This window comes from Bos mutus, chromosome 15, assembly GCF_027580195.1.
Source record: "Bos mutus isolate GX-2022 chromosome 15, NWIPB_WYAK_1.1, whole genome shotgun sequence".
Taxonomy (NCBI): domain Eukaryota; kingdom Metazoa; phylum Chordata; class Mammalia; order Artiodactyla; family Bovidae; genus Bos; species Bos mutus.
The window spans coordinates 35,064,315-35,074,305 of record NC_091631.1 but is presented as its reverse complement, the minus strand read 5'-3'; the positions used below and the strand labels follow the sequence as shown (position 1 = coordinate 35,074,305).

Sequence of the window (9,991 nt, the reverse complement as noted above, 5' to 3'; positions counted from 1 at the left end):
TGGAGAAGACTCTTGAGAGTCCCTTGGACTGCAAGGAGATCAGCCCTGGGATTTCTTTGGAAGGAATGATGCTAAAGCTGAAACTCCAGTACTTTGGCCACCTCATGCGAAGAGTTGACTCATTGGAAAAGACTCTGATGCTGGGAGGGTTTGGGGGCAGGAGGAGAAGGGGACAACATAGGATGAGATGGCTGGATGGCATCACTAACTCGATGGATGTGAGTCTGAGTGAACTCCAGGAGTTGGTGATGGACAGGGAGGCCTGGCTTGCTGCGATTCATGGGGTCACAAAGAGTCAGACACGACTGAGTGACTGAATTGAACTGAGCTGACTAATATTCCATTGCCTATATGTACCACATCTTCTTTATCCATTCTTCTGTCAATGAACATTTACGTTGCTTCCATGTATTGGCTATTGTAAACAGTGCACAATGAACACTGGGATACATGTATCCTTTAGGAACATGTTTTTCTCTGGATATGTGCCCAGGAGTGGGATTGTAGGGTCATATGGTAGCTCTATTTTTAGTTTTTTAAGGAGCCTCCATACTATTCTCCATAGTAGCTGTACCAATTTATATTTCCACTAACAGTGTAGGCGGGTTCCCTTCTCCCCACACCCTCTCCAGCATTTATTGTTTGTGGATTTTTTGACGGTAGCCATTTTGCCTGGTATGAGGTGATATCTTATTATAGCTTTGATTTGCATTTCTCTAATAATTAGTGATGTTGAACATCTTTTCATGTGCTTCTTGGCTATTTCCACAGCACCTCTGAAGACTGACCTGAATCAACCGGTTTAATAATCATTTTGAAGGCAATTTTACTGTCTCTTCTCACTATGAGCTCCTGCCACATAATTCACTAACCAACTTGTCTAGATAATAAAATCTATGCAACTATCATCACTTAAATCTAACTCATTCTTAAAATATACTGAATAGATAAAGATTATGTTTCATTTTTTTAAAATGGGAAAATAGTAAATGCAGTCCAAGTCTATGTAAAATTTCACCTGAAAGAGATTTTGTTGTAACAGAAACCAAAATTGTGCCATTAGCTTTGGGACTGAACTAAGTGTAGAAGTGGAAAGAGCCTTGGGGAGACTTTTATTGACATCTGGAAGGTTCTTATAGATAGTGTGGGTTTGAAAAATAGTGAGGAAAATATTTTAAGAATTAAAGAAAAGACACTTGACAGGTAGTAGTGGAGTATTTGTCAGTATAGTCACTTGAGCGTAAATGGAAAATATAAAGGATGCCTTATATACTCTTGAATTTGAGAAGATTTCTAAGAAGAATGTAAAAAATTCTATCTAGTGTCTTATAGTTGCCTGTGCTAAAATGTAAGAGAGTTGTGAACTACAGAAGGATTTTTTGGTTCTTTTGAAAAAATTTAAAAACATAAAAGGGAGCCGTATCTTGCTGAGTTTGAAAATAAGGCTATTTCTTACTCCCATTATCTTCCAGAAAAATATTCTCAAGGTAAGAAATGGCTTTAGATCAAAGATCAGATCTGGTTTGAGCTGTAAGAGCCTTTGTTAAGACTTCAGAAAGATCTAAGACCTCACTGACTCTTTCAGCTATACGAAAGTCATTCTAAGAATCTTAATGGCATGTTTCATAGACTTTTTTTTTAAAGCAGTTTAAAAAATCTCAAGGGGATTTTCTCACAAAATACCAGAGGAAGAGTTATTTGAAAGAGATTTATGGGTATGGATTTTGTATAATGGAATCAATTTAAATTTGATACACAGAAAGCCCACAAAGTTGTTTTTAATAGCTGTATTGACATATAATTCACATTCCATGCTAGTCCCCCATTTAAAGTGTACAAGTCAATGATTTTTAAGTATTCACAGATATATGCAGCCATCATCATGGCCTATTTTAGAACACCTTCATGACCTTCTATAGAAATCCTGTATCTTTTAATGTCATCTCAGATGCCCCTGGCCATAGGCAACCACAATCTATTTCTGTCTCGATAGATTTCCTTATTATGAACATGTCATGTGAGTAGAATCCCATAATATGTGGTCTTTTGTGACTGGCTTCTTTCACTTAGCATAATGTTTTCAAGGTTTATTTATGTTGTAGGATGCATCAGTACTTCAACACTTTTAATGGCTGAAAAATGTCCCGTTGCATAAGACCACTTTTTATTTATCTACTCTTAAGTTGATAGACCTTTGACTTGTTTCTTCCTTTTTTTTAAATTAATTTTTTAAATTGATGTTTCTTCCTTTTGTATGCATGCTAAGTTGCTTCAGTGGGTAGTGTTTGACTCTGTGCGACCCTATGGACTGTAGCCTGCCAGGCTTCTCTGTCCATGGGATTCTTCAGGCAAGAATACTGGACTGGGTTGTCATGCCCTCCTCCAGGGGATCTTCCCGACCTAGGGATCGAACCTGCATCTATTATGTCTCCATTGGTAGGTTTCTTCACCACTGTGCCACCTATCTATAAGACTCTACTGATACAGGGTAGAAAATCTGCAGTAAATACTTCTGTTCATAAAGATGGAATACAGGAGTCACATAGAAACACCAGCCCATAGAAATTTTAAAATCCACAAGACACATGTTGCTATTTTTCTGATCAGAGTCCAATCCTACTCCCTGTAATAAGTCTCTGTGGCTCTTAGCTCTTCCTTTTGGGCTTTTAATTCTGTCCTCTGAATCACTCTTCCTTTTCCAGGGGTCGCAAAGAGTTGAACATGAATGAGCAAGTGACCACATACACACAGAAGTCATTATTGAAGAAATGAGACAAATGCAACCAGAATTTCTGCCTCGCAAAATAATGCCTATAATAATATGATTTTGAGTGACTTGTTACACAACTATAGTACATCACTTTTCTTCAGCTAATGTAATTCCCTAAGCCTCCAAATTTCAGAGATATCTTCAACTCTTTTTATTTTTAAACTTCCACACTAATTCATCAGCAATTCCTTTTTGGTCCTTTACATAAACTGGATCTTGAACAGGTGAATTTCTCTCTGAGTACACTGCAACCCCCCTAGCCTAATGCATCGTCATCTCAGATCTTGACCATTAACCTTATTGGTCCTCTACTTCCACTTCCCTACAATCAACTTTGAAAACAACCAGAGTAAACTTTAATAATATATTCACATTAGGTTAGTAGTTTCTTTTTTTAAAAAATTATTGGCTTCCTGTTCCTTTTGCAACAAAAGTCAAACACTTTGCCATGGTTGATGAAGCTCTCCATGAACTGTTTCTGTGTATCTCTTTCCTCCTGGTTTACCATGGCCTCTCTATTGCTTGAGATTGTCAGAATCTTTGTACTAGCTGTTTTCTGTCTAGCAGTTTTTCCTCTGGTCTCTATATCAGTGGGTCTTTCTTATATTTCAACATTCTACTCAACTACCACCTGCAAGTGGCCTTCCTTGTCATACTCTCTAGGAAATCACTCGCACCGTTACAATTACCGTCTATAAATTATACCATCCCAATTTACTTGTTTCTTCCAACCACTTATATGTTCTATATTTACATGGTTTATTTATCCTCTAGAGTCTCTCCCTTCAAAATCTAAACTGCATGAGAACTCTGTGCCATTACACATTATATATCTGTTCAATTTATCAACATATCTTCAGTGCTTACTCAGTTCTTAGAATATAATAGAGGCTCAGCAAGTGTGGATGAATGCCTATCCCACATCTGCACATAAAATAACCTAAAGACCTTGATCAAATGCTCCTTTTGTATACTGAGGTCACAATGTCAGGAAATTATCAATGTTTGAGGTCCCTCCTCCACTTCTCCCCACCATTTCTCCTAAAGATGCCAAGAGATATATGTAAATTTTAACTGATCAGGAAATTATTTTTTGTCACAGTAATTCCCATTTAGCAAAGCTCGGATATCTGATGTGAAATACAGAGACCTATGAACACTCTGCGGAGAAGGCAATGGCACCCTACTCCAGTACTCTTGCCTGGAAAATCCCATGGACAGAGGAGCCTGATGGGCTGCAGTCCATGGGGTCGCTAAGAGTCGGACACGACTGAGCGACTTCACTTTCACTTTTCACTTTCATGCATTGGAAAAGGAAATGGCAACCCACTCCAGTGTTCTTGCCTAGAGAATCCTAGGAATGGGGGAGCCTGCTAGGCTGCCGTCTATGGGGTCACACAGAGTCGGACACGACTGAAGTGACTTAGCAGCAGCAGCAGCATGAACGCTCTGAGATATGGGTCCAAAATGTCCAGAGGGAAACTGGTTCTATATTCAGGACTTTTATTTTATTTTATTTTTGCTATTATTTTCTTTTTTTAAAATTAATTTTATTTTATTTTTAAACTTTACATAATTGTATTAGTTTTTCCAAATATCAAAATGAATCCGCCACAGGTATACATGTGTTCCCCATCCTGAACCCTCCTCCCTCCTCCCTTCGCATACCATCCCTCTGTTGCCCTGAGTGTCTTTTGAGGTGTAAATGTAATATTGGATTTATTATAAACACCATTTCTAATTGTCCTGTAAAAATCCCAAATGCATCCTGACTCCCATGACTTTTTGGAACTTAGTAACATAACTTATGTTACTTATGTAACATAACTAAGTTCCAAAAAGTCATGGGAGTCAGGATGCATTTGGGATTTTACAGGACAATTAGAAATGGTGTTTATAATAAATCCAATATTACATTTACACCTCAAAAGACACTCAGGGCAAGAGATGATATCGATTAAAGGTGAAAATGTGAAGCCATATATTGCTGAGACTACTCCTGTGTTTAGAATGTGACAAGATCAAATGGAAGCTTGTAAACCTGAATAGCCTTGCCCTGGAGGACCTTTTCATATGTTATGGTGATGGACTGAATAATTATTAATGACCCAGTGAAATTCTAACTTCATTCGTTTATGATCATTTCTGTGAGGGGTCCATAGCCACATACAAGGGTGTGGAATGTGACATAATAGAAATAAATCTTTGGTCTCTATCCCCAGTTCCTAACACAGGGCTCTAAAACTCTTGTAAGTTCCTTAAAGACAGGGGTGCTGGATGCATCCTTTGTTCAAATATTTGTTCTTTAACCCTGGTTCCTGACACAGGGCTCCAAACCCTTGGAACTTCTAGTGGGTATCATTTGTTTGAATGAGGAGACCCTCGGTGGGATTCTGTATAGCTTCTGGATGAGGGCTGGTCATCAAAAAGACCAAACCATGATGAGAAGCTTTGAACTTTATGTCCACACCCTATTCTGCAGTGAGGATGGAGAGGATGAAGACTGATTACATAGCCTCCACGAAAATACTAAACTGTGTTGTGCTTCCAAGTTGAACAGATCCACATGCCAGAAGGGTTGTACGCTCTGACTTTCTGGTGATGGAAGCTCCTACCCTGAAACCCTTTCAGACCTGGTGCATTATATCTATCTGATTGTTAATTTGTCCTTTATAATATCTTTTATGATAAACTAGAAAATGTAAGCAAATGTTTTCAAGAGTTTTGTGAAGCCATCCCAGCAAATGATCAAACCTGAAAGATTGTTGTGGGCCTCCCTGGCTTTGTAGCCAAGTTGGACAGAAGTGGGAGACCTGGAGACCTGTTGCTTACAGCTGGTGTCTGGAGGGAGGGCAGAGTTGTAGAACTGAGCCTTATATCTGTGAACTCTGACAGTACCTCCAGACAGTCATGTCACAACTGAATGAAAGAATAGAGCTTCAAGTTCATATCTAGATATTTAAGCTACATATTATTTTTCAACTGGTTGGTATGGAAGGCAAAATCACTACATATTTTTGTAAAATGTGCTGTGGAGAATAATGGATCCCATTAACCATTATTTAATAATTTTATGTGTTTTAAATGATCTTTGTTACCTTTTAGTATTTGTTATATATTTTCCACTTAAAATTTGTGATATTATAGATAGAATACACTTTATTGTGGTACATTATAAATATTTTCCATTTTATTAGTTTTTAAATTGTTTTCCATGCCTCACTTCTCTTGCTCCATTTTGCTGAGACAAGGGCTTTTATGATCAAAGTGTTGCTTCCAGGTGCTTTAAAGAGTTGCCTCAGTATTTGTTCTGATAGGAATTCCTATACTCCAGAAAAATCTCTCCTCACCTTTCCAGTTGTGATGTTAATATGGGTGGCTTATTATATAAGAAATACACTTTAGTACAATCTTAGACAACATTTCTAGCCTTTAAAATATATTCTAATCTCTTAATAAATCTAGATTGTGGAACTATAGCTGTTGTTAACATATTAGTTGCAATGCTTAGAATTAAAAGATGCTCTTTAAAATTCCTACAGATAAGGAAGACTACATTGTACCAGATGGGAGTGTTTGTTATTAACGTGTTTAAATATGAGTAGACTTCCAGTCAAATCATGTGATTGTGGTGTCCAGACCTTATTTTCTATAGATAGATAGAAATCAATCCAGTTTTCACATTCATTTCCTTTTTTTTTTTTGAGTCTTCACAACCTAGATCTTCTTGGGGTAGAGTTTGTTCAGAAGACTTAAGAAAGGAACAGTTTAGTATTGCTGATCCTGCTCAGATCCTTTAGATCAGTGACAGTGCTGAGGTCATTGGACTGATTGTGGCTCAGAGTTTAGATCAAGGGCATGGAATCCAAGGACTTGATGCTGTTAAATCTAGAAGAATTGAGTTCACATCTCTCCAGACAAACTCTTGGTACTCTCTAGCACTCAATATACTCATCTGTAAATTGAGGCAAATTTATGACACCAGGAACATGGGATTACTGTGAAAAATTAAATGGAGAAGCATAGTGGTTTTGGATCTAGGCTTTCTAGATTCAAACAGTGGTCCCACAACTTCCTAGCTGCATGATTTTGAGTGATCTACATGATGTCTCTGTGCCACAGATGATTCATTTGTAAAATAGAAATAATAGTACTATTTCACAGGGTTTTGGGGGCTTCCCTAGTGGCTCTGTCAGTATGCAGGAGATGTTGGTTCAAATCCTGGGTCTGGAAGATCCCCTGAAGAACGGCATGGCAACCCACTCCAGTATTCTTGCCTGGAAAATCTCATGGACAGAGGAGCCTGGTGTGCTACAGTCCATGGGATTACAAAAAGTTGGACATGACTGAACCAACTGAGTTCCCAAAGGATTTCTATGAGAAGTCAGCCAGTTAACATCCCATGTGCTTAGAATAGGGTTTGGCACATAGTTAAGTACAAATTTTGTTTGCTAAATAAATGAAAGAAAAAATCCTAGAAACCCACAGGTGGGTTATTATTATTATACATAATATTGATAATTATTAATATCATTTTACTGATTTAAAGTGTCTCCCAGCTGGTTTACAAGTGTATAAAATTGAGAGTTAGAAGTAATATATTTTTAGTACAGCTATTGTGGAAAACAGTATGGAGGTTCCTCAGAAAACTAAAAATAGAGTTGGCATATGATCCAGCAATCCCCCACCTGGTCATATATCCAGACAAAGCTATAAATAAAAAAGATAATGCATCCCTCTGTTCATAGCAGCACTATTTATAATAGCCAAGGCATGGAAAAACCCTAAATGCCCATTGACGCATGAATAGATTAAAATGTGATGTGTGTGGGTATACACACACACACACACACATATACATACATACACCAAATAATACCAATTAAAAGGTGCTTACTCCTTGGAAGGAAGTTATAACCAATCTAGACAGCATATTAAAAAGCAGAGACATTACATTGTCAACAGAGGTCCATCTAGTCAAGGCTGTGGTTTTTCCTGTGGTCATGTATGGATGTGAGAGTCAGACTGTGAAGAAGGCTGAGCGCTGAAGAATTGATGCTTTTGAACTGCAGTGTTGGAGACGACTCTTGAGAGTCCCTTGGACTGTAAGGAGATCCAACCAGTCCATCCTAAAGGAGATTAGTCCTGAGTGTTCATTGGAAGGACTGTTGTTAAAGCTTAAAACTCTAATACTTTGGCCACCTGATGTGAAGAGCTGACTCATTTGAAAAGACCGTGATGCTGGGAAAGATTGAGGGCAGGAGGAGAAGGGGATGACAGGATGAGATGGGTGGATGGCATCACCAACTCAATGGACATCGGTTTGGGTAAACACTGGGAGTTGGTGATGGACAGGGAGGCCTGGCGTGCTGCAGTCCATGGGATCACAAAGAGTCGGATACAACTGAGCAAATGAACTGAACTGAACTGAATATCAATTGTATGTGGAATCTAAAATATGACACAAATGAATATATCTGTGAAGCAGAAACAGACTCTCAGACATCGAGGACAGATTTGTGGTTTCCAAGGGGGAAAGGGAGCAGAGGAGAGAAGGATTAGGAATTTGGGATTAGCAGATTGAAACTAGTATATATAGACAGCGTAAACAACAAGGTCCTACTGTATAGCACAGGAACTATTAATATATATAATATCCTGTAATAACCATAAAAGAAAAAAAATATGGAAAAGAATATATATGTATACATGAGTCACTCTGCTGTACATCAGAAATCACCATAACATTGTAAATCAACTATACTTCAATAAAATTTTAAAAGTATTATGATTTCAATTTAAGCAATTGGTGTGATGCTGCCAAACAGAAATTTCTAGATCACCTGAAATGTTAAGAATGGATCCTAAGAATATATTCTGACACTTGCCTTTCTCAGGGCCTCCTTTACATCTCTGTTCCTCAGACTGTAGATGAGAGGGTTCAACATGGGGATCACCACTGTGTAGAACACAGACACTACTCTGTTCTGCTCAGTTGAGTAACTGGATTTGGGCATCACATAAACGAAGGTAATGGTTCCATGGTAGAGAGTGACCGCGGTGAGGTGAGAGGTGCAGGTGGAGAAGGCCTTGTGTCTCCCTTCAGTGGAGCGCATCTTCAAGATGGTGTTGAGGATGCAGATGTAAGAGAGAGCTATGACAGACACTGTGACCGCAATGATGGAGCCAGAAGAGATGGAAGGGATAATTTCAATGATGGAGACATCTGAGCAGGAAAGTTTCAACAGAGGGGAGAAGTCACAGAAAAAGTGGTCTACCTGATTTGGCCCACAGAAAGACAGAGTCAGTAAGCAACTAGCAAATGTGCAAGCATTGACACACCCACCCAGGTGGGATACCCCGACCAAGTCGACACAGACTCTGGGGGACATGTGGGTGGAGTAGAGCAGGGGCAAGCAGATGGCCACATAGCGGTCATAGGCCATGGCAGCCAGCAGGAAGCACTCAGCTGTCCCAAACATGACAACAGAACAGAGCTGGGCTTCACAGCCAGCAACAAGGAGGGGCAGTCTATGTCTGAGGAATCCTATAAGCATTATAGGTGTGACTGATGTGGAATACCCAATGTCTACAAAAGCCAAATGACTGAGGAAGAGGTACATGGGGGTGTGAAGATGGGAAAAACTTCTTATTAAAGTGATTATGCTGATATTGCCTATTAAGGTGACAACATAAATGCCTAGAAATACCACGAAGAAGAGAACGCGAAGTGTAGGATCCTCTGTTAACCCCAAAAGGATGAACTCTGTCACACTGGTGTGGTTTCCAGCCTCCATGTCCTCTGGGAATTGTTCCTGTTGAGGGAAATGTGAATGTTCATTTGTTTAATGCATTCATTCTACACATTTCCAGTTTTCTTTGGCTGTTCCTAAATTTCTTTGGTTATTCCTCAGAGCTACTCACACTGATTATTTCCTCTTCCTAGTCTGTAAATATGGCACTGTGGATGATTTTTTGATTATTTCTAAATCTACAATTTAGCTCCCCACTTTATTCATTTTTATACTTCCACTGCTAGTGTCCCTACTTTAGCTGAGATCCTGTTCATTTTTCCTTTACATTGATCTCTTTACCTCCTTGTCTTCATACTTGTGTTCTTATAATTCACAATGTATTTGCCAAAGAAATCTCTTCCTGAAATTAAGAGCAAGTTTTGCCAAAGGGATTCTTTTAAGAATGTCATGATTTTTTCAGGCTTTA

The 9,991-nt window shown here is 38.7% G+C and overlaps 1 protein-coding gene across 1 annotated transcript; it reads right to left on the bottom strand.

Moving 5' to 3' along the window:
- Positions 1 to 459: 459 nt before the first annotated feature.
- Positions 460 to 9,567, bottom strand: LOC102268850 (olfactory receptor 5P1). The gene is made up of 2 exons (XM_014479118.2): positions 8,660 to 9,567; positions 460 to 487 (listed from the first exon to the last, which is right to left on the bottom strand). The coding sequence occupies exons 1-2, from the start codon at positions 9,565 to 9,567 to the stop codon at positions 460 to 462; spliced, it is 936 nt and encodes a 311-aa protein (XP_014334604.2).
- Between the last annotated feature and the right edge of the window lie 424 nt (positions 9,568 to 9,991).